The 25734-nt window shown below is 40.5% G+C and overlaps 1 protein-coding gene across 3 annotated transcripts in view; it reads left to right on the top strand.

Moving 5' to 3' along the window:
- TLN2 (talin 2) overlaps nucleotides 1–25107 on the top strand; it is a 342088-nt gene extending 316981 nt beyond the window's left edge. For all 3 annotated transcript variants that reach the window (XM_037910906.2, XM_043523668.1, XM_043523669.1), the window contains 5 exons: nucleotides 8912–9037; nucleotides 12630–12692; nucleotides 12774–12956; nucleotides 17248–17373; nucleotides 19857–25107. In XM_037910906.2, coding sequence (XP_037766834.1) covers nucleotides 8912–9037; nucleotides 12630–12692; nucleotides 12774–12956; nucleotides 17248–17373; nucleotides 19857–19985 — 627 coding nt within the window. In that variant the 3' untranslated portion in view covers nucleotides 19986–25107. The remainder of the gene's footprint in view (nucleotides 1–8911; nucleotides 9038–12629; nucleotides 12693–12773; nucleotides 12957–17247; nucleotides 17374–19856) is intronic.
- The last annotated feature ends 627 nt before the right edge of the window (nucleotides 25108–25734 follow it).

Genomic DNA, 25734 nt, shown 5'->3' with positions numbered 1-25734 from the left:
GTATTGTGAGGAGCTGATTGCTATAGATCAAGGTGATGGTTGGAACAATCAATCCCTACATTGTCCTCAGCTGGTGCCAGCAGAAGCTACACTTTTCAGACAAGCTAGGTGTGACTTACCACAAAGGCAAAAGATATTTGGTGGCTCTTTCAAGTGGTGGGCATGCGAGTAATAGATTTGGATATGGAGGGGAAGGAAAGGGAATTCTTAGGAAAAGCTTTTTCAAGTTACAAGATAGTTATTGTTTGTTCATTCACTTTTCTCTGTCCAAAAAATCTTTTCTGATGTGAAAGAGCATTCTTGTTCCTCAGTTTCAGAGACTTTTGAGTCCCGCTCACTCACTCTTCTGTGTGTGTGCATTTACTATGGTAGGTTGTGGCCAAAAGATCTTATCAGATCAACACACAGTATTTGACTTGTAGCAAACAGGTGTCTCCTTTTAAACTCTTTGTTTAAAATATAAACTGATTCTTCTGTGCTTATTTTCTCTTAATTCTATAAAGGGAAATGTATAAATGAAGGTGCCATATGAATGCTTATGTAGTCTCATATTTTTGTGTGTTTCAGATATGTCCATGAGAATATTTTTAAGTAAAACGGAATTAACTGCTTGCACGTGTGTCAGAGGAATTATATGGCAATTATTATAACCTGAAGTAGTTAGTGTACCTGCACAGTTCAGGGAGTGGGGGCATGACACAGAATCACTTCACTCCACAGTGTAGAGCCCCTGTCAAGTTTTGAAATAAATCTCCATGAGACACAGGACTGGGCCTCTTTTAATAAAAATAAGGCCTGCCATTAACTTCAGAAAGCAATGCCATGGTCATGTCCTTTTCTCAGTAGCTTCAGAGTTACCCAACTTTGTTCTAAGCAGATGAGGAGTCTTTCCAAGCAAGCAGGTTCTAAAGGTCATTCAGTGTCAGACCATTGTTGTCAGGGGATTGTGGTATTTTCTGTCATTCAGGAGCATAAGATTAAGATGGTTTTTAATAGCCTCACAAGATGGGCTGTGGTGATGTCCACTGCTTGAGGAATTTTTCTTTCAGTGGGGAGAATGAAGTCCACGAAAGAGCAATGCTTTTTTTTGTTCTATGGGTTTTGTAATTGGTACATTCATTTTTTGTGAAGAAAGAAAGTCGCTTGTAATGAGATTATATAAAGCAGAGGATTGAGACTGGAAAAGTCCTTTAACACCTTTTCTACACAACCACTACACAACAGAATATCTGAGTTGCCCAGTAACCTTAAAACCATTCTCCTGCTAACATCTAAACCATTCCAGTGGCCATTGTCATTTAAAAATGAATACAAATCCTACACCTGCTCCTCATTTAACATGTTAATTTGAGCATTCAGTCTGCCGTTGCTTTATTGGGCTCTTTCTTTGTCATTTTGTGGAAAACGCATTCATATCTCTGGATTTATATTTCATTTTGCAATAAAACTTTCCTTCCATTGCTCGTAATTCAATTTATCTTTCACAAACATTTACTGTAATGCAAGTGAAAGGTACTGGAATGACCCCACTTTATATTTCAAGCCCTCTGTTTATCCACAGAGCAGAGAACAGCATCAAAGTGTGCTTCCTATCTCCGGCCCATCAATGTGTTTCAACACAGATCAGGAGATACTGCCTGTAGGGGGAAGAACGTTTTCGGTAGCTCACTCTTAGATGTTTCAATCTTAAACTTCTGTATCAACAAGGCATCTCTGTCACTCAAATCTAAATTTGTAATTAGTAATCTCAAATCTAAATTAGTAATTAGACAACACCTGTTCTCTTATACACAGTCCACCAAATACAGAAACATAAAAACTGCTATATTGGATCAGACCAATGGTCCATCTAGCCCAGTATCCTGCGTCTGGCGGTAGCCATTAGCTTCAGAAAAAAGTTGCTGGAGAGCCTGTAATAGGCCCTGGCCTGCAGGGAAAGTTTCTTCCTCACCTCTCTTAATTAGAGGTGGATTTACACCCTGAAGTCTGAGGGTCTGGATCCCTTCCAAAATTCTTGGGGTTTTGTGGGGTTTTTTGCTTGTTTGTTTTAATCCTTACTATTTGATCTCTGTCTATGTTCCAGTTTATTAATATAATAGAAATGAAACAATAAAGCTAACACTTGTTCTAATTTTGTAATTGAGCTGCACTAGTTTTGTTCCATCTCTGTATTTTATTCCATTTCCCTTATCTTTTTGTTGTGCCCCCACCCCATTGCATCTCTGCACCACATACCTCCCATTGCTGTCTTAATAAAATTAAGACGTCTAGAGTGGGGCAGCAACTTTCCACTTCAGGAGGATCATTCCTTTCTCAAAAAGAAAAGGAGGACTTGTGGCACCTTAGAGACTAACAAATTCTGTTAAGGAACTCCTGTCCATGTCTTATTGCATAATGTACGTTCTTTATGAATTAAACACAACAGCCTGGCTACAGAGCAGATACAGTCTCTCACCGTTCAAAAGCTTAAATGCTCTGACTACTAGTACAACGTCCAGATGATGTTTTAGTACTTGTCTTGTTTCTGAGATTGTGTATCTAAAGGTATTTTGAGGAAGACTTTCCTTATCTGTTCCTCCTTCAGGTGTAATACAAACTGTATTGGATTTTAATTGTGGTGTTCAACGGGGAAAATGGTCTGCTGAGCTGTACAAACTTTTCTGTTTGTTATATAAAACAGGTTATAGTGGGTGATATGTCCTTTACAACACAGTTATGGATTTACACTGATTGTGGTGTCTTTTTTGGTGGGTTGAATATCTTCTGCTTTGGGGCCTTATATTGCCTGTTCTAATATAATATGGTCCTTGATCTGTAAAGATACCACCTGGTACAAAATAACTACCCAAAAGAGCAAGTTAAAAAAAGGAAAAGAAAAAGTGGTCTCTGTATTTATTTTATGGAATTAAAAATGACATGTTCCATTAACTCTTACAATGGAAGAAATAGTTATAGGAAAACGATGTTGTGGCTTAGGTACATCACCAGAGACCATTGCTGTATGTGCATTATATTCCTGTTGGTGCACTCTTCATGCCTCCGTGCAGGCTTATGCCTTCAAACACAAGGCAAGGGGTTGCGTCTTTAGCAGTCGATAACAGTTCCCTGCTGTTAGCCTTCAGCAGTGTGTCTTTCCCCCGCCCCCCCAAGATGAATCAAACCTGGATGCCTGTTCTGCAGGGCTCTGTGTGATATGTTTGATATATTAGGTTGTTATTTAATCCAACTATATATCAAACATATTCCTATAGTGTCCTGCCCTGTCTCCGGGGGTTTATAAAGTAGTATAAGGCAATATGAAGGAATACTTTAAATCACAAGCAGATTTAGAAGACTTTCCTGCAGACTCTCATTCTAATCTGATTTTTTTAAAAACATATACTGTGAAGTGCTCTTTTTAATAGGGTTGTTCTTGGGGAGATGTGTAAGTTGCATAGGTTCATTTATAATGGGCAGCAGCCGTGCAAGTACTGAATCTCATAGGAGTGGTCTTTTGTGTTTACCTGGCTGTGTGCAGTAACTTACCCTTGTTGCTGTCTCTTTATTAAATTGAAGCTGAGAGGCACTTCAGAAGAAACGTGGTTTGTCTTTCATGACTGTTGGCAACAAGTTAATGGTCGTTCACTCATTTTTCTACTGATCCTGAACCTATTCATGCTGTCCATTACATTGGAAGGACGTGTAGGAAACTGGTTAAAAGTAAGGAAATACAAAAATATCTGTATCTAACTCTTTAAAAAATAACAGCATGGTATTTTTGTCACCGTTTTGTGACCACGTTTTATCCTAAACCATTTTGTAGTCGGCCCAGTAATTTGTATGTATTTTTTGTGATCTCATGTGGCAGACTCTCTCTCCCTTCACCTACCTGCAGATCACAGAATCATCAAAGCATATGATGACTCTTATTAGCCTAAGTTTGTGCAAATAGATGTTGACTTCGATTTTTTTAAAACATTATTAAGTCTCGTGAGCTTGGTTTTTAAAGTGACCCAAATTGCCATCTCAAGGGACTAAAGATATAAACAGTAGAATTTTGTGTCACATATGTCAGGAAGTCTGGTTTCATGTTCATGCATTCTGAGAACTGCATAATTTGAGAGCAATACTGATGAAAATGAACAAAAACAATTTGTGACACAAAAAGAGTAGTCAAATGACATTGGACAGTGACTCCTCCTGTAGGACTTGTTGTGCTGTTCAGTCTTGGATTGTATATGTAGTGAAAAGTTTGGACCTCTCATTTTGAGGTATACCCTTCAAACCACACTGCTAGGGTGTAGGTGAAAACAAGTTATGGACCTTTTGTTGTGCCCAGCAGGATGTGCAAGCTAGTTGTGCTCCAAGGCCAGCATGAGGGGTGGGTAAGCATGCCCACAAGCATGACTAAGCAGTAGTTGTCCTCTGCACTGAGCGGTGTCTCAAGCCCTCTGTGTGCCCACTTTTTACTTGTGTGTCAAGGACAAAAATAATGGGAAGGAATGGACAGAGTGGACCTGTTGAAGAAAATAGCAGAGTAAGATCAGTTCCCCCTCTGGTTATGTGGAGGTGCTGCATAGGACTGGTCAAAAGTTTCCATTGAGAGTGGTTTTCGACAAAACCAAATTTACCCTGGCAAGCATCTGCTTTCCACAGAAAATGTTTGACTTCTAGCTGGAAAACAGAAAACTGGCAAGTATTCAGATAACTGAAAAATTTGCGGTTTAGTTTTTTGAAAAAGTCAAGATTTTCTGCTGAAAACGTGAGTAAAAACAAGAAAATTCGTTTTCGTAGAAACTTTCTGCAGAGGGAAAAACCTGTTTTCCAGCCAGCTCTAGTGCTTAGCTATCCATTCCCATGATAGGTCTTAAGCCTGCCCCTAGTATCAGCACCTTAGTAGCTGCACCATAGCTTTCTCAGTGATGCGAGATGTGATTTCCCTGCAATTCTTTTTCAACTAGTCATTTTTACATTGTTTATATGTACAACACTGAGCACATCATGCTATGCTGAATGAATCCCATACAGGTACTTTTCTTCCCCAGCTGGGGTTGGTTCTCTGGAAACTTGTAGAATATTTTGACAAGGTGTTTCATGTTGTAGAGGTATTTCTAATTCAGTAGTTAAGGGCTAATTGAAAAGCTTTCTAGCCCTGATCTAGATATCCATATAGTAAAGCCATGGCAGTGAACATTTTATTAGGCTGTGTGAATAAATAAAATCCATCATAAAAATAGTGGCTGAATTGTTCGCTGATTCAGTAGAAAAATTAGAGTTAACTTCCTTACAGCACGGCCATTTAAAGAATAGTGCAGATACTACTATTGATATAAAGAAGTAAAATAGCTCTCAGCTCATGGACGCTTCCACAGGTTTGGATACAGGCTCCATAATTCCAGCTCAAGACAGTATTTTTCTTAAAAATCAGTGAATGAAAACTGTACTGTGACACATCAGAGAGGCAAAAGCAAAAGGTAGATGGAGCTGTGTACTAACCTTCCTCTACTTGGTACTTGAATTCGGATTTCAGCTGTAATCAAGATGGAATTGCTGGTCTTTACTTTCTCTACAGTGGACTTTGGTCCTTGTCCCCAAACCAGGAGATATTTGGGTGAAGTTGGCACTGCATTCTCTGTAGAGGCCCAGAACTGGAAAGAGCAGCGTTGCAGCGCAGTGGCAGAAATATGTGCTGCAACTTGTCCACTGTCCGCTCCCATGAAGCTTGGGCGGTTTTTTTGTATGCTACTAGATTTTCACTTCAAGAGAGCCAAATTTACCTAAGTGTGTTTTCAAAAAATGATACCAACTGAGCTAAATATAGTCCCTCTGGGCTACAAATTGTGCCCTTGTGTTAGTGGTCAAAGTAAGAGATTAACATTTGAGGCCTGTTGCATAAATCATAGGCCACGTTAGTGTTTAGATACTATAGTTGTGGTGGTGTTGCATTACAAACACAGCCAAAAATCCATCTGCTGAGATGACTTGTTTCATTAACATGGTAATTCCTTATCATAACCCTTTTGTACAGATATACACGTGTGCTGTTCCTAATTAGCAGAGGCAAATATTCTGCATTTAGTAGGCAGCTCTTGTTCTTTTATCTCGTCCTTTAAGGTGCCCTCCAACATTATCATTACACGGCAAAAGTTGATGTTAAATAGTTTTTATTTAGGATGCCATATTTCTTCACCGGTGCCTTGACTTCCACGGATGCTGGACTTTGTGACTTTCTGTTTTATTCACATGGTAGAAGTTATATGAAATGTTGTAGAATCAAGCACCCTATGGCTTGTTTTTTAAACTGTGAGACATGAATTAATGCCCATGAAAGTAACAGGAGAATACAGTTGGCTTTTGATTGGGTATTGAACGGGCAGGGGATGTGCATGCTTCTGTATACCAGCTTCCCAAGATATTTCTTATTGTATGTGCAGTGCTCCAGTTACTTCACTTCTGAGCCCCTTGTGGCTCCTAATTCCCCCGGAATATGTCTGGTGGTTTTGTAGTGTCCCACAGAGAACTAGAATGAGAGCACCTCACAAAAGTGACTTTTGTTTGTGATTTTCACCAGTACATCAAGTTAGGTCTTTACAGATGAGCTAGAGCATGAAAATCACTGCACTTTGTAGCCCCTTGATTTAGAAACATTTATAGAAACAAGGGGCTGATATTAAAAATACCTTTTCCTTCTGTAAAGGCAAATTGGGAGAAATGCAGGAATGGCCATATTTTCAGAAAGACTCTGCCCTCATTTAGACCCCTCAATGAAGTGCTCAGTATTTCAAATGGATGCAGCACCCAGGAGCTGGTGGCTGCTGTGCCCATTTGAAAATCTGCCCCCAATTTTGGATGCTGAACACTTTTGAAAATTTGAATAAACTCTCCATATCATGGCTTTCAGCTCTGTGCAGCTTTCAAGTGGGATTTGGCACACGGTAATTAAAATGGTCAACAAATTTTAAATGTTTAGGCACTGCAATTTAGGAGTATTTTGGGTTTTTTCATATTCACATATGAATATGTGCTACTTTCTCTGAAGGAAAGATCTCCAGATTAATCCTGAAAGTGCTGTATGTCTAATATCCTCCACCCAAAAACAAACCACCTGAAGGCCACCAAGTATTAAGCTGTTCTGAATGGTGGAGTAAAATGTGATCATAAGGGTAGTGTTCAGTCTTTGGTACCATAGATGTATGTGGTGCTTTTCAAACACTTAGGAAGACAGGGTCCCTACAACAAATATTTTTAAATCTCAATTCAATACAACATAAGAGAGGTTCAGCCACAAGAGTGGAGTTGGTACCACCAGAAATAAGATTCACTGGGGAAGATGTTAACCTTTTGACAGGAGATGTCATTTCTTGTCATTAAAACCAGTGCTAGCGACAGATGCCTTTAGCTGTTATGGCCATTGATCTAATCATACATTACAGACCAAGCTCATGTGGAAAGTTCTGTTTCATCAGATGTTAACTCACTTTGTTATTTGAATAGTCAAGTCGCATCAGTGTGTGTAAAGGACAAGTAATAAACATGTCCATTGTTTCGGTTACTTTCCCACACCCTACTAAGGTACCAAAAATATGAGAAGAATCTGAACGTTATGCATTTTATCTCAAAACACTGCTTAGTCTCAGTTAGAAGAGTTTGTGGTTGTGATATGAGAATGCTGTACTTGCGTGAATTGTGGGAAAAGACCCATCTCTCTTAAGGAGTCCTGTTAGGGAATGCATCATACATATGCCCTAATGCCCTCGCTGATCTTTCTGCTTTTGGTGCCATTTAATATATCATTTGTTCATGGTCACAGTCAAAGTAAAAATCAAAGCAAACCAACAAATAACACACGCACACTTATAACCATGCTTGTAATTGTTCTGAAAGTAATAAACATACCTAAGCTAGGAGTAGATGGGGGAGATTGACACATGGGCAAAGCAGCTTCTCCATATTAACCTGCCCAGGCTATTGCAGCCACATTACATGCAACAGACACACTCCATCCTTGCTGGCAGCATAGACACAACACAGGAGGAGATAGATATAACGTTCCTGTGCAGATTTAAATGGCTTAAAGCTTTTTGTTAGTTTTACTTTATTCATGTTAAGCCCAGGTTTAGGAAACTGACATTTACAGAGCAATAGTTTCTTTCATCTCGTGAAAAATATTATTAGGAGCCATTAATCTTCCTGTTCAGTACATGCTTGTTAGAATGTTGGTTTAGGTGTTTGAATGGTTTCAAACAGACCTTCAACATGCTTTAACTCCAAGAGGACTGGACTGGACTGCTTTGCAGTACTTGCTTTCAGTGAAGTGATGCAGCTTACAAAAAGCAATTTAATTAATGGGCTTACTTGATAATTATGTTGTGCTTTTCATTACAGATCAACAAAGAAACATAATGATAACATTAGAGTTGTAGTTTATTTTAATGCTTTTATGCATTCCCTTTATTATATTTACTAAGTAACTATGTGCTTTGTTTAACAAACTCTAATAATCTCAGCAAACAAACCACGTTAGAATACTACGAAGATAATATTGCGTGGGAAAACGAGAATTCCATTTCAGACTACTGCTTTACCTGTATTTTTTAAAAGAGTTCTGGAAACCAGAAACTCAGTGGCATGCACTGAAATATCTTGTGTGTGGTATTTAAATAAAATCTGTCACTTTAAATTTTGCACAAGGTTGGCCACAAGGGGCACGTTACTTTCAAGTTAATATTTATGTTTGTATCCAATAGTTAATACTGTTGTCTCTTAATTTAGGCCCCAGGAAAGTGCTTTGCAGAATGCAAATAAGCCATTGTAGATTCTTTTGTCTCTGTGTAGAGCTGGATTACAGAATCCAAAGAAAATGTGTCCTGGAAACTGAAGAGAAACCATTCTGTTCTGAATTGTGTGTGACAGTGTTCTGTTTTGCTTATAGCAAGCCGATGAGACTCTGGATTTTGAAGAACAGATCCTGGAAGCAGCTAAATCCATTGCAGCTGCTACCAGTGCCCTAGTCAAGTCAGCCTCGGCAGCCCAGAGGGAGCTGGTGGCACAGGGAAAGGTGGGTGAACAGGACATTCAACACAGCGGAATTATTTTAAATTATAAAGCATGTCGCTTCTTAATTTTTCTATGTATGGAAGGCACTCTGGATTGACTAATAAAAATGTAAATCTATCGGATTGCATGCCCTGGCCGGGGTTGGTTGAAAAGTCTCTTTAAACATAGCAAATATAATTAGATATTTGGCTTTCAAATGTCTCAGCTGTTTCTTGTTCATGAAGGGCAATGATCTAGGCTCATGATGTATGGTCCCATAGTACGTTTTGGGATTTAAAAAGAAACGGAGTAGTAAACAATAACATTCTGGTCCAGATTAGCAGAGGGCATCACTAATTGTGCCTTCAGTGTGTTGAATGATTCAGTTAGGGCCCCTGTATGAACACAAATTAGGCAAGTGCAAATGGATGCACTTACAGCTATTGCTAGGACAACTAAAGTGCTTACAAAATGGCTCTACGTCCATTTGCCTTGTTAGCATTGAGTGCTTTTTATTCCATTTCACTTCCATTTCTTCTTCTGTCTTATTCAGCTGGGCTTTCTAGGGAACTTGTGTTTGGCTCCACCGTGATCACAAAGCAGTTGTTCTGGAACTGTCATGTTGTAACTGTTCGAAAAGATCTCCTATAGAACTTATTTAAAATGCTTATTAAATAGATAGTTATTGAAAACTGGCAGCAAGAATAGTCAAGCAAATGAGAATTTAGACCCCTGCCTTATTGCTCCACTTACCCGTGGTCTACACTGGGGAGGGGGCGGGGGGGGGAGAGATCAACCTAAGATACGCAACTTCAGCTACGAGAATAGCGTAGTTGAAGTCGACGTATCTTAGGTCGATTTACCTCGCGTCCTCACGGCTCCGGGTCAACTGCTGCCGCTCCCCCGTCGACTCCACTTCCGCCTCTCGCCGCAGTAGAGTACAGGAGTCAATGGCAGAGCAATTGGGGATCGATTTATTGTGTCTACATTAGACGCGATAAATCAATCCCCGATAGATCGATCACTACCACTGATCAGGCGGATAGTGTAGATGTACCCTTAGATTATTGCATTGTTTGCCTTTGTGACAGAACTTGTTCAAATTTAGTTACATTACGATGTAGAGCATCCTTTGCTTTACTCACCACCACCCCGGAAGAGAAAGAGAATATATCCTGGTATAAGTCCTAAATATCTGTCAATTTAGACCTCTTGTCAGAGGGAACAGTTACATCTTTCTCCTCATGTCTTTTTGAGATGGAAGCAAGCAGCACTTGTGCCTTGTTCCAGCAGAGCTCAGAGAAATTGCTAAAAACACTTTCATTCCTTCACTCCAGGAAAACAATAGCTTGTCATTCTGATGTGAGCACATTAGTCAAGTGTAGTGCCATATTAGCAAACCTGTTCTTCCAGCTTTGATGGAAGACTTCTTAGTCCCGGCTCTCCCATGCTAACACACTAATTCTTTAAGACTAGGAATTTTCAGTCAGTGCCTTTTATCAACAGTGGGTTGCCTGCTGGCATGAGCACTGCCTTCTCCAGCTCAACTAATCCAGCAAGTAGTGCGGTGCCACTTAAGGGCAGAGCCGAACCTAAACTCTCGCTCTGAACACCCACATACTTTGGAAGAGCTTCAGGAAGGATCCAAACTTTGCTGCTCAGGCTCAACTGGAGTTAACTTGGAGTGGTTTAAAACAGATCCTTTCATTAGGCAGAGAACCATTCACAAGTAAATGAACATTAATAAAGATTCCTCTGAGATAATGAATTCAAGACATACACCTGGTACCTGTTTCCTAATTATCAATCTTCAGTTAATTGGTACCGTGGGTGTCTTCCAATTCCTATCTACAGCAGACACTTGCTAGCCAGATTTACAGCATAATGGCCTTTGAAATGAGCAGACAGAATGCTTCCCATATCTCCCCTGTCTGCACATAGAGGATGCAGTCTGGTATCATTTCCTTAAGCAGTACAGCATACTTTCCACCCTTTTACACGTGTCAGAAGAGATGGCTGATGCCTGGTGAGGGGGCCATGGTTCAGTCTACTACCCGCCTATCACCTCAATGACAAGCAGCAAAAAGCTCCCTTGGTAACAGCTAACAGGCCATTCCCCTTACTGGCCGTGTGGGGGAAGAGAAGAAGGTAACAGGGAGTTCTTACCCCTTCATTCAACCATGTGGACCAGACACAATATTGTCCTATATAAATTCCCAGCAGCAGTCAGTCAAGGCTGTAAAAATGTTTTGCAGGAAAAGTCAATGAAATGTTTCAGCAAAAAGGTTTGTTAAACTTCCTTCTTTCCAGTTTGTTCTGCCTTCTCATATGAAATTGTTGCAGTGGCATTAGTTTGACATTAAGCAGCTATTTCAGGTTTTGGAATAAAGGTAATGTTTTATGAAGTCAGATCTGATCTACTTTACTTTTTCTTGTTCCCCAGGCACTAGTGTCCAGACTGGTAGATCTCTGCTGAACTTTAGATGCTTTTGCTAGGGAAGGTGATGCAAGAAAACTTTGAAACCTGAAAAACCCATAGGTCTCAAGCATTTTATTGTAAAACTGAACTTTTCTCTTACAGCAACATTATTAATGTTTTGCTATTACCCTAAAAAACCCCACTCAGGATGTTCCAGCTGTATCAAAAGTCTTGCAAATTTTTGTGTTTTTCTTTAACCTCCACCTTGGAAGTCAGGCAATTATATGAGAATTTTGGCTTTCATTTTTTAAAGAAATTCAACAATTTTGCAGCCTTCATGGTTGAGGAGAAAAGCTGGAAAATGTGAACCCTAACAGCTCAAAAACCAGAATACAATTGAAAAGACACCAAACTTTTTTTTTCTTTAATCTCACAATTTTGGGGGGCCCTGACTCATGATTTCTGAATACATGGGGTTGGGAATACTGGGATCAGAAGACAATAGTACTAAGTGCTGTATGAACACATAGAAAAAGATATTTGCTACCTTGACTTGGTAATCCAACATCAGGCAGGAGTGTAGGAATTCGAAGGAACTTTGTTTTTCTGTTCAGTGGCAGCTTGAACATATTGAAGGAATATAGCATAACTCTACTGAAAAATCAGTAGCCTTGAACAATGGCGTGAATGTCAGGAATGAGCGTTATAGACAGGAACAAATCCTTTCAACTTACTAGAATTTCCCAGCCTCTTCTGGCAAGCCTTGACCAGGCAAATCCTGAGCTGTACCCTTTATTGGTTTCTCTAAACTTACAGCAAGACTGGAGCAGCTCAAGTAACAATGTAGTTTAGAGTGTCCCTGAATGAACAAGAGACAGGTAATGGCAGGGGATCAACAGCCATAAAAGGCACATTTTTATGGTGGGAGCAGGAGCGCCTAGAGTCCTAGTCAGAAAACCTTGGCTAGTACAGAGATACATGCCAGAGTCTGGGAACCACTGACTTATATTAGCATAGGAATGTAAGTCAGAAATTTTCTTCTGTCATCATTAGATAGTGTGCACTGAGATAAATTGGGGGGAAGGGGGAGGTGTACATAAAGTTTCCTTTTCAGATGGTTATGGTCTTTGAATGGAAATCAAGGCAATTGCATTTTATATTTCACTCTAAGCAAGTGTCTGAACGGTTCTTCCAGGTTGGAGCTATCCTTGCAAATGCAGTGGATGATGGACAGTGGTCTCAGGGACTTATTTCCGCTGTGAGTAACTTCAATTTTTTCTTTCTCTTGAAAGTCTCTGAGAAACAAGAAAGCTGAGTAACTTTAGTTATTGACTCCTAGGCCCGAATGGTGGCAGCTGCAACCAGCAATCTGTGTGAGGCAGCTAATGCCTCGGTACAAGGTCATGCTAGCGAGGAGAAACTCATCTCATCTGCCAAACAAGTTGCGGCTTCTACAGCACAGTTACTTGTGGCTTGCAAAGTGAAGGCTGACCAAGACTCTGAGGCCATGAGAAGATTACAGGTAACAGCGTTCATAAACAATGTAAAAATCCATCTCAGAGCTATGTAACAGTCACCGTCATGCCTTTTCAACAAATCCAGAATTCAGCCAATAGCTTCAGGAAATTGCCTGAACAAATCATGGCTGGGTTTTATCTTCTCCGGTAGTGAAATACGTTGTGTTAAGTTCAAGGCTGCCATGCTGCATGTTGCCATTATTAATCAGCATCTGGAGTTCATTCTGTGATCATTGTAGCCATTATCTTCGAGATGGTTGAACTTTTAGAAAGATAGAAATGTGAAGTAGTCTGTACCTCGCACCAGCTGAGGGAGAATATAGTGATCAGAGGGAACTCTGCTAACGGTCTCAGAATCAAAAACAGAGAGAGTGCCACCCTGCCTGTTAGTAATGCATCCAAAATGAAACTGCTGTTAGAAAACATTGTACTTGTTGAAGTCAGAAGTAACACTTCAGTTTACTATAACTGAAAGATATTGGGGGAAATTATCTTTTCAGTGTGTTTACTGGGTGTTCCTTGACATCGCTTTGTGTCTAGTTGGCTTTTCTGTTTTCAGTGTATGTTCAGTTGCAAACACTCATGCACGTGCTTACCAGATTTCTGAGAGACTACTCGTGTTTAAACTAAGTACATCACTAAGACCATAGCTACACTACAAACTTTGGTTGACACACATTACGTCGGCATCAAGCCACTGCAATGAGTATATCACTTGTCCATGTGTATACTTGGCTCTTTGCAACAGTTCTGGGCATACTCACCAGGAGTGCTTGTGCCAATGCATAGCACCAAGCACCTTGGGTAGGAATTCCACTGTATAACCTGGCACCACCCAGCACACTGTCTTTTGGGAGGTTTTGACAATACTTGGTGGGACAGAATCAAGTCGTACAGGGTTACTGGGAGCAAGGGGTCAACTTCCAAGCATGCAACTGGCTCATTCCATAATGTCATCTATATCCTATAATTTTCACACCTCTTAAACGTCCCACAAGCCTGCGCAGCTCTCCTGGCTGTCTGCCATCTCTGATGGAAGCATGGAGCCTGCACAGCTCTTCACTGTTGTGGTAAGTGTTGCAAGCTCAGGACACATGATCCTCCGGTATTTGCAAAGCCGTAAGAAGAACCAAATCAGCATGGAACGTGACAGGTTCTTGGAGGACAGATTGTTGTGGGATGTAGTGAGACCCCATTTCAGGGTGGTTGGTGGTGGTCATGGAACTGCTGCAGAAGGGGGAGTGCCACTGCTGGGCCCTAGAAACGATTAGCAACTGGTGGGATCACATCATAATGCAGGCTTGGGATGACGAGCAGTGGCTGCAAAACTTCCAAATGCAGAAGGCCATGTTCCTGGGTCTGTGTGCCGAGCACGCCCCAGCCCTCAAGTGCAGTGATACCAGAATAAGAGCTTCACTGACAGTGGAGAAGCGAGTGGTGATCACACGATGGAAACTTGAAATGCCAGATTGCTGCTGGTCAGTGGGAAATCATTTTGAAGTTGGAAAATCCACTGTGAAGGGCATTGTCATGCAAGTGTTCAGGGTCATTAATTGTCATTAATACTGCCATGCGGGTCTAACAGACAGCAACAGAGGAGAGAACATTTTAAAATAAGAAAATTGTTGTAAGACCACAAACATTGGTAGAGAAACAACAGATTCTGGGTTAGGACCAGAACTGGCAATTCATTTTTTGTAAAAACTGATTCGATTTCATGTGGAGTGTCTCTTTTGGAGCAGAGTTTATCTGAAAGGTGGCTGTGTTAATACCGCACTCTGGGTATTAAGCTTGTTGTCTCAAGGATTTACAATTGCAATGTGCTTAGTTTAGAAATGACTGCAGATTTTACTGTATGCAGTGGTGTGGTAGCTGTGCCAGTCCCAGCATATTAGAAAGACAAGGCAGGGCAGGTAATGTCTTTTATTGGACCAACTTCTGTTGGTGAGAGAGAGAGAAGCTTTTGAGCTTACACAGAGCTCTTCTTCCAATCTGGGAAACGTATTCAGAGTCACAGCTAAATACAAGGTGGAACAGATTGTTTAGCACAAGTAGTTAACACCCATTTCAAGGGACCGTTCAGTATGAACTTGGATTTTATTGCAGCTTTTACTGACTTCTAGCCATGTAGTCTCAGTCTGTGTTCTAACAGCTGGGTTCTGGTTCTAAGTTTTGTGGGAATAAAAACCAATACGCTTATTTGTTACTAAAATCAGCAATTATGACTGAGTACAGATATCTGAGCAAGAGGAGTCTATTTTCAGTCATTTTTCAAAATAGAACTGTCATTTTAATTATGGTCAAACCTTGAGGCAAATTTAGGGTTCTGTGGTGGTTTAAATAGAAAACAATGGTTTTGTAATATTATCCCTGCCAGGAGGCGGGTAAAACAGAGGCAGTTTTGGCAGTTGATGAGGGACTCCTGTTGGATGGGTTTGTCACACTAGTGGTCATGTGTTAGTAACTGGAGAACCGTACTCTTTCTATTGTGTCCACACATTAGTATCTGAGTGCCAAGATGGGGCTGGAGGAACTCTAAATGCAGAATAATGGCGAAAAAAGGGGACCGAACGCTAGTATTATGTTCTTCCTGCCCATCCAGGAAGATCAGGGCATTGGGTTACCCTAACCAAATTTTATTAAATGGACATAGAATACAGTTAAGCGCGAGGCTCAAGGAGGCAGGCCCAAGAGCTATGGAAAGGTGTTTCTTTTTAAGTATTCAGACACAGGCTTTGAATAGTTTCTCCACCAAGCTGTGGAGGAGGTTTGAAGGTGGGAACAGCACTTTCCACTTGGAAGTAATGCCCTTTACTATAGCAGAACTATTGGGTTCGTGCACATCACATATTTTGCGTTGGTGCGTTTGGCAAGCACCTGGGTTCCTCTGCTGGCTATGCCAATAGCATCCATGTTTCCATGGAGCCTTCATCAATAGGGTGGATATGGGAGTTGGAATGTCCTGGTTTCCTCTTTGACACCCACACAGACAGACAAGCTTGTGGAGAAGTTGTTTGACCTACGTTCCATGTGAACGCTGTTTTGGAAGGAGCTGTAGTCGGAGTCTGGGGAAATGAAAATGCATGTGAATCATCTAATTCTTCTTTGAATGATTGTACACATGAATTCCTCTCTTGCTGCACATGTGCCCCGTGCATGCTAGATTGGATTATTTTTGGCTAGCAGTGTCCGTTGGAGCCACGCCTGCACCCAAGATGAGGGCATACCATCTGAAGCAGATCCAACAGTCCCTCCATTCCTTCTTATCAGCCTGGGCAGCAAGATGGAACCCCTGCAGTGACTGTCTGATTCTCTGCACACTGTGCTAGCATTAGTGTGCATTAGTTATTGGTATTATTAATTAGTAGCTAGTGTCTTTATGCCAGTTGGCACAAACAAAAAAACCTGCTTTAGTCAGATATTTAGTGTACAGCCAGACCCTCAACCATATACAGGGGCTCTACCAATATGGCAAAATTGAAATCCCCAGGGTTCACAACCTGCCCCTCATGGGAGGCTTCAGTGCCACTTAACTATAGGTACTCCAGGTGCAACTCTTGTTTTGGAGAGGGAAATATTCCTGAGTCGCGATCCATATGTTGCTCCTGGCCTAAGCTGACCCAGAAAGCTAGAGAGGCCCTTGGCCCCCCTAAAATTGTTCCCATGGGGCGCTCAATGCAAGCCTCCGTGAACACTGAAAGGAAGGCTGTGGCTAGACCTCCATCTTCTGGTCACTCCCTCTCCGTGAGCTCCCCAGCAAGTTGAGATTCCACCCCGAGCTCCCTCGCTACCTTGACCAAGAGGCCCCAGTCATCTGCCTCCATCCTGCCATCGATGTTCTCAGAGGGTTAGGAAGAAGTACCACTCCAGAGACAAGATGAGCCATAGGCCACCATCTCCAGTGCCTGCCAAGTCAAGGCATTAGGCACCAGGTGTTTGACTTGTCTGGGGCTCAGCATTGTGGTCTGGGTGGCACTTGACACCAGCCATTGTAGCAAATGGTTGACTCCACATCCATGGAGGCATTCAGTGATACAACATTTTCATAAAATCAACCGCAATTCATAAGTTGTACATAGAGCCCCAAATTGGGTCAGAGACCTACAGAATTATCCAAGTTCATGTTCACCTTATAAGCACTGATGGTAAAAGCACATTTGGTGTTTGGTGAAGAAAACAAGTGTCCTGCCTCTGGAATTCAGTGGAGCACACTCTCCTGCCCAGAAGGAGCCCACATTACATATACAGTGTGTGTTCGTGTTTTTTGCTACTAAATTCCTTTTATCTCCTCTCTAGGCTGCGGGGAATGCTGTTAAACGAGCATCTGACAATCTTGTCAGGGCAGCTCAGAAAGCAGCATTTAGGAAAGCGGATGACGACGATGTGGTGGTCAAAACCAAGTTTGTGGGCGGCATCGCTCAGGTTGGTGTGAACATCCAGAGCAACTGTAGGAAAAATTTGTGTCCCAAAAATATTGCCTTATGTAACACAGTAATAGATTCATGCAGTACTGTGTGAAACTTCATTGTAAATAACTTGCCTCAGTATATTTCTGTTATGGACAAATGGACAAATAATGCATACAGAGAATAGGGAATACTCTGTGTTTGTCCTACACAGTGTGTTGGATAGTTGTCATGGTAGTTGTTGCCACTGTATAATATCTTTATGTGTCCCTCCCTGTTGTTGTTAAAGTGAAGATTTCCTGCTACTTATATTAATGGTTGTTTCCCGATGCTCCTAGACCTGCTTTAAATCTTCTGAAATCTCAATTACATGACCGTTTGTGTGCAGATAATCTTGTAATAAGGCTGTGGTGGGGAGAATTACGTTTATTTCATTATTATGGCTTTAACAAATACACAGGACTAAAATAACTTTAAAAACCTATTTCAATCAATTTCTAGAATTGCCTCTTATTAAAAAATAATGAAAAGCTGCTTCTACAGTGGCTGCTATTAAAAATACGGGAACTTGCCATCCCTGAGTATTTTACAGCACAGTAATATCTCCTGTGTTACTCCTAGGTATAGGAAACTCTTGCAGGTACGTGGGACTGTGATTGTTCAGTTATTAAGGTTGCTCAGTGTATTACATTATGAAGTGTTTGCAGGATAAGTTCAAGGTCAGTGTCCCCTTTGTTACTGTGGATCCAAGAGACACCAAAAGAGGAGACAAGATTTTAAAATAGGGAAAGGTACAATATGTTAGTAAATAGTAAAGTTAGTTAGTTAGTAAAATAGAAACAGCCCAGACTGATTTCTCCAACTCGCCTCATCCTGTTTCCACCTACCACTGTTTTACAGCTAGTTTATTCTGAGATGCATCTGTTTGGTGGGCCTGTATAGTGGTCCAATAGATGGTGGAATATGCTGACAGCCCTCTTTTCCTGCACTCTGGGATCACTGAGGAGGAGGGATGGGAGCTAACAATGCATTTTAGTGGCTTGATCCTGCAAGGGACTGGGCATGCTGGCCTGGACTAGCAAAGCACTTAAGGACATAAGAACGACCATACTGGGTAGATGGAACTTTGGACTGTCTTCCAACAGTGGTCAATGCCATCTGCTTCAGAGGGAATGAACAGGACAGGTAATCATCAAGTGATCCATCCCCGTCACCCATTCCCAGCTTCCGACAAACAGAGGCTAGGGGCACCATCCCTGCCCATCCTGGCTAATAGTCATTGATGGACCTATCCTCCATGAATTTATCCAGTTCTTTTTTGAACGCTGTTATACTTTTGGCCGTCACTACATCCTCTGGCAAAGAAGTCCACAGGTTGACTGTGTGTTATGTGAAGAAATACTTCCTTTTGTTTTTTTTGACCTGCTGCCTATTAATTTAATGTAGTGCCCCTTAGTTCTTGTGTTATGAGAAGGAGTAAATAACACTTCCTTATTTACTTTCTCCACACCTGTCATGATTTTATAGAACTCTTATCCTATCCCCCTCCTTAGTTGTCTCTTTTCCAATCTAAAAAGTCTTATTAATCTCTCTCCTCATATGGAAGCTGTTCCATACCCTTAATCATTTTTGTTGCCCTTTTCTGTACCTTTTGCAATTCCAGTATATTTTTTTTTAGATGGAGTGACCACATCTGCACGCAGTATTCAAGATGTGGGTGTACCATGGATTTATATAGAGGCAATAGGATATTTTCTGCCTTATTATCTATCCCTTTCCTAATGATACCCAACATTTTGTTTGCTTTTTTGACTGCTGCTGCACACTGAGTGGATGTTTTCAGAGAACTATCCACACTGACTCCAAGATCTCTTTCATGAGTGGTAACAGCTAATTTAGACCCCATCATTTTATATGTGCTTTACTTTGTGTCTATCAGCATTGAATTTCATCTGCTATTTTGTTGCCCAGTCACCCAGTTTTGTGAGATCACTTTGTAACTTTTTGCAGTCTGCTTTGGACTTAACTATCTTGAGTAGTTTTGTATCATCTGCAAACTTTGCCACCTCACTGTTTACCCCTTTTTCTAAATCATTTATGAATATGTTGAACAGCACAGGTCCCAGTACAGACCTCTGGGGACACTACTATTTACTTCTCTCCAGTCTGAAAACTAACCATTTATTCCTACCCTTTGTTTTCTATCTTTTAACCAATTACTGATCCATGAGAGGACCGTCCCTCTTATCCCATGACAGCTTACTTTGCTTAAGCACTTCAACCCACAAGTCCTGTTGAAATAAATGGGATTTTTCACATGCTTAAATGCTTTCCTGGATTGGGGACAGTGTGTTCAGCGCTCTGCAGGAATACACCTTAGAACTGTTGTGCACTGATCACGAATCCCCTTGTGAAAGGGATAAAGATCCTCGCCTTTTTTTTTTTTCTCCCTCTTTAATCTTCTTCTCCACTATCACAGTCCTTTCTCTTTTTCTCTAGATCATTGCAGCCCAGGAGGAAATGCTGAAGAAGGAAAGAGAGCTGGAAGAGGCAAGGAAAAAACTGGCTCAGATCCGCCAGCAGCAGTATAAATTTCTCCCCACAGAACTGAGAGAAGATGAGGGCTAAACTGCTGAGATGTTTTTTTTTAATGAAATGAGCTCAAGGGGGACAGTACAGAGAGAACTAACCTGACAGCATTCTGATATGCCAAGCACTTACCTAAACAAATTGCCTGTAATAGCTTTAGGTGAGCAGAGTGCAATAAACATTTGTTCTTTCTCATCTGTTCAGCTAAGGTGCGTGCTCATCAAACAGATGGTACAGTGTTAAGTCCACCATTCCTGTTCCTTCCTTCCCTGTCTCACTGTATCTCAGGAGAGAATGCCTCACTTTTTCCAGAAGGGTATAAAATCAGTATTACGTCATTACCTTAAGCTTGATCTATTTATTGTTCCTTGACCTGTTGTAAGACTTTGTTAATATTAATAGGAAAACCGTTTATCATAGCTATCTATCACTATGGAACCAGTGGATTTTTTTTCCTCCAACAAGAAGACCAAGATTGAGGTGAATATTTATTTGAGAGGAAAAGGCACCTGAGCGTGGGTTCTAGAGATTTTGTTCTCTTTCAGTGAAGCTGGTTCACCCCAGGATTGGAGGGATCTTCTTTGTACCTGTTTGCACTAGTTTTATTAGTTCCTGTACCAGCTTCTGCTTGTACAGTATTTAGATTCACAGTTCCCGGGCCTGCAAAACATGATAGTATCCATTCTTTTCATTGTTCAAATAAACCAAGAAATGGAAATCTTGTCACGGTCTTAGTACCAGGTTTATGAAGGAAAATGTTTTTCAATTATATACCTCTCAATGTGCGACTACTTTTACAATAGGAAACATCCACAAAAACTCAATTAACATTGGACTGAATAGTTCCTTTCGAAGTATCTTATCTGGCTCAAACTGTGGGATTTCTGCTAGAATGTATGCTAGCTGAAGTAGAGACATTCTTAGTACTACAAAAGACTACCAGAACTCTTGCTATTCTCATAAGGATTTTATTTCTAATTGTTTTGTTTTGAAATCAAGATGGGTTGTTTTTTGGTTGTTTTTTGTGTGTGTTTGGTTTTTTTGAAGAAACTTATAGCTGTTTTAGAAAGAGCCCTTTTCCGAAATATAAAAGAACATCTGCAAGTCTGAAGTATGGACGCTTGGAAGTTGATATTTTCCTAATTTGCATTGGTCAAAATACCCTCTCTAAGGAACTACATTGCGGAGAAAGGATAGAAGAAATTGTACTTATGTCTTGAGTTTCAAAAGGTACTGTAATTTTCTCAATCTCTGATGTGGCATAAACCCACAGTGTGGACTACAGATATAACATGACACGTTTCCAAGATGGGTAGAGTCAATGGTGCATTTTATAATGTCTGATTAAAAACAATGCAGAAACCAGAACTAGCAAAAGCCACCTATTAGACCAGCTACAGAAACAAGGTCTTTCTTAACCGTGGTTCTCCAGCATATGCCCATCCCTGCACACGCCCTCTGAGCAAATAATGTCAAGTCCATTTGGGTCAAAGTATGTTGTTGCTCCACTTCTTCTGAAAGCCATGCTGCCATTTTAGATACCTACCACTACTTCCAACTGAGCCAGTTGTGTTAGATACCTACCCACTTAATTGCCCTTGTTGCAGAAGTACTTGTCACATAGACTCAGAAGTAACCCTCTTGTGTTAGGTTACCAATTTAGATATTGATAACTTCTCATTTAAGTTACTTGCATGTATTATACCTATCGGAAATTTTGTCACACTAGTATAAATATATCACAAAAATCCATAGAAAATAAATATTAAAATGTACAAATTTTTTTAGTGTCTCTTCTCTGATGCTGAAGTATTTGAGACTCAGTGGAATTTTGGATTCTCAGTAAATGATGAGAGAGCAGTTGGCAAGCCCTGAGTAGAATCCTTTTGATAGGAGCAATATGGATTTGCGTAAGTGTGTCCAAAATGAGCCTCTTCCCTAACTGCGTAGACCAGGTAAAATGAGACTGAAGGCAGTGTGTAGCCTCTCTGTACGCAACTGCCACCAGAGAGAGATTCCAGTCTAGGCTTTACAACCCCAGCAGTAGCTGTATTGGTTAGATTGTCACCATGAGTTTGTGCAATGAGTCCAGTGAGCAATGGCACAAAACATCTATATAAAAAATTATTTAGAAAAAACAAATCCTTCATTTAAGATTTTTAAGTAATCTGGAAGGCTGAAACACAGCTTATTTTTGTAGGCTCTAAATACACATGGTCTTATCCAAGCTTTCTGCTGCTTTTGCTTATTCAGTATATCAGGCTTTCAGTTTGTAGCGTTTTCTTTTGCTTACCTGGATAGTATCAACATTCCTGTCACTTCTTTAAAGATTTTGGGGTGGGGGGTGGGGGTGGTCAATGTCTTGCAGATTTTTTCTGATACTACATATTGCTTTTATTTCTCTGTAATTTAAAGTACTCCAAGTAACGTGACGTTTTCACTAATAATGTACCAGTGCTTCACTGTGATCACTGTGGTACAATAACGCAGCATTTTAATTATGCAGACAGTGCGAATGGTATTTCTGTTTTAGGAAAAGAATAAGCCAAAACCCCAGTAAAATTAAATTGTATACAGAAATTGTACTGCTAGGATTTTTTCAAGCTAATAGTAATTTTTATGTTCAAATCATCCTCTTGTCAAAGTTGTGAGGGAAATTAATTTCAGTACTTATACTTGACGGATGTTGCTTCCTCAGGCAATTGCCCTGCTTGCAAGCCCCTAACGCAGGCCCTGGCTTTTATATGCAGAAAACCAGCTGTTGTGGCACAGATGGGCCATGGAGTTTTTATAGCATGTTGGGGGGCGGCTCAAAGAAAAAGGTTGAGACCCCCGCCCTACACAGAAGGTTACTGGGCAGCAAGCCAAGGTGTGAACCTACAGCACAATAGTTTGCGGCACAGTAACATCGCCTTTGGATACTGCTAGAGTGCACTCTGGGACATTCAGACATTATTGCACAGCAAGCTAGTGCACTGTAGATGCACGCTGGCTTGCCATTCAGTAACTTTCCATATTGACAAACTTGGGATATCCAGCAGACTAGCTGCAGTGTTTTTCAGCTTGATTTTTGGATTTCTATCTGGGAGACCGCTAGATTCCACAAACTCATTTGAAGTCCATTTCACTTTCTTCTCATCTGTGGGACTTGTAGTAACACTGAAATCAAAGTTAGAACATCTGTGGTGTTTGTAATTAATGCAGTGCAGTTATTTGGCATGGAGAGTTGCAACAGAAAATCTCAGGCAGGAATGAGGATTGGGTAGTAATTAGACCTATTTTCTTCCTTACCTATTCTTCTGGGTTTTAAGTTTTGAAATAGCAAACAAGTTACGTAGTATCTTGCCCATCTTCGTGATGTGGAACTTGCTTTAAGAAATGTCTGGAAATTAAAAGCAAAATGTCTCAAAGTTCTGAATGTACAAATATTCTAGGGAGGCTTTACACGAAGGTCCAGAAGATAAGTTGGAATTGGAGGGAACACTTCTATAGTTTGTCTAAACTTTTCTTTTTTCTAGGCCAGCAACCGCAAAGTGAGGGATGGGGAAGAGTTTTTTAAAACCAAAAGTTGAAGACTGAGCTCTTGCTTCCTTTTGTCCAATTGCCTTTGATCTCCTGCATCTTCAGACTAGTTTCGATGACAGAATCTATCAGAATTACAGCATAAATGGTCTTTTAAATTTACCTAGGAAATAGAGGTTTTTCTAGCCTCACATTACTAAAAAACACTCAGACCAGGCCCCAGAACATGCTGATGACAAGGCCATCAAGGAATACATCTTATGTTTTGTGCCATGGCTAATCCGTTCTTCTTTTGATCATTACTCTTGGAGCTTTTTGTGCCTTATTATGTATATTAAAAGCTCCTGCCCTATCTTAGACTTAAAGTTGGGGAAAGTTAAACTTTATGTACTGTTGGTTTCTTTGAGCTTGTATAGAAATTTGGAAGATTTCAGTGGACTCGGCTCATCATCCCGAGTCGATATTAATCCTGGAACTCTCTTTTCTGTATTTGCAGTAATATAAAGAGAAATACACTGCTCAAAAGGGTGTGTGTTTGTTAGTGCCTGTTACCAGCAATTTTACGACATTGCTGGTAACACGACACAATTCCGATAGTCAACACTCCCATAGAGCTTACATAGCATCTACAAAGTTAATACCTTTTTTTTTTTTAGGTAATATATGTTACCAGTCTGCTACTGATTACTGTAAGGTAACCATTTATGCTGGACTTACCATATTAACTAATGCTGCAGTGAAATCCGACCAGTTAGGTGCTAACGTTGTTGATACAATATTCTACATTAAGCAAAATCTCAAAAGAGATGAAGCTAGTGGACTGCTGAACTTCACTACACCTAGCAGAGATGTGGAATGGCAGCACGGTGGCTAGAGTAGATTTTTCTCTACCGTCCATCCTTAATACTAACCAGAGCAAGAATACAACTGGTAATAAATGGGGAAAAGCAGCATAGGAAAGCTTTGCTACAATTTTTCTGAAACAGAGAAATTTAAGTGGATCTCTGTCTTTAAACAACAACAAAATCATTCTAAACTGGGCATGGGCCAACAGAATAACATGTCCTATCCACCTATAGCAGAGAGCTGACAAACTTTACCATGCATGTCTTAAAAGCCTAATACCTCCATGGCTTAGTTCTGTTCTAACTTGCCTTGTAAGGCAACCAAGTATCTTTTAATATAAAAATGACAAGGATGTAAACATGATACTTTTTTCATGTCCTTTATTTCATTTTCATGTGGCAACACGGTATATGAAAGATAATTACTTTGCCTAGAGAGAATTCCTGTCCATCAATAGAGTAATATATTGAGTTGTAAGTAATTAGGGCTGTCTTTGTTGCTTTAAAAAAATCAAACCACTATGGATTTTTTTCTTACTGAAATTTACTAACTTTATTAATATGATTGCAGCTGAAGAACCTTCTGAGTGAGACAGTTTTATAGTGGTATGTTTGCAAGTCGTGCTGGAGTTTGGGGTGTGAGCTCATGTTCTGTAGCTCAACTTTCTCCTAGAGCTTAAACCACACAGAAAAGCATGAAGGGGGTTAGCCATGCTGTTACACTGTATGTATGCTGTTTATCTGGCCACAAAAAGTATTTTTTTGTATTCACCAAAAATAAACTTTTGAAGGAATGACCACCTTTCTTTTGCATGCTTGCGTGTTTGTGTGGCTTGACCTACTTCACATCCCTTCCCACGGATTTGGCATGGAAAGGTTCATATTGCCCTGAATCCAAGCTACGTGACATCCTTATCAGTTTGTGAAAGATGTGGGGGAAGGGAAGTAGCTTATTTAAAGCTATGCTGGATCCACTCAGACACTAATGAGCCTTCAGCACCCTTTTGAAGGAAGCAAGTGTTATCTGTGTACAGCTGTGGTACACAACAGAATCATCTGCCAATAGTCGGAGCATGTTTGGGGGTCTTAATTTTTTGGTTCTTATCTATAATGCTGCTTCCATTTCATCCGGACTTTTCTAGGTCAAATTTTATATGGAAATGGTACCACCACATCCTGGGTGCAACTCTGCATGCAAAGTGTGTAGCTGTAAACAGTGGAACTGTTTATAGTAACGACTCTTCCTACGTTAAATGCAAGCTTGCTGTTTTCCTTGGCTGTGACCATCTTTACACTGGTGTCCTTGACATCAGTACTGAAGTTGTCATGGCTGCAGATACTAGCAGTAAGCTCTGGTTATCATGATGGTCTGTCACCACATGTGCCCACAGTACCAGTGCTAGTAGGTAATCTCTCTTCCT

Source organism: Chelonia mydas, chromosome 10, assembly GCF_015237465.2.
Source record: "Chelonia mydas isolate rCheMyd1 chromosome 10, rCheMyd1.pri.v2, whole genome shotgun sequence".
Lineage (NCBI taxonomy): Eukaryota > Metazoa > Chordata > Testudines > Cheloniidae > Chelonia > Chelonia mydas.
Note: the sequence above shows the minus strand (reverse complement) of the source record. Positions and strands in the feature narration are given on the sequence as shown.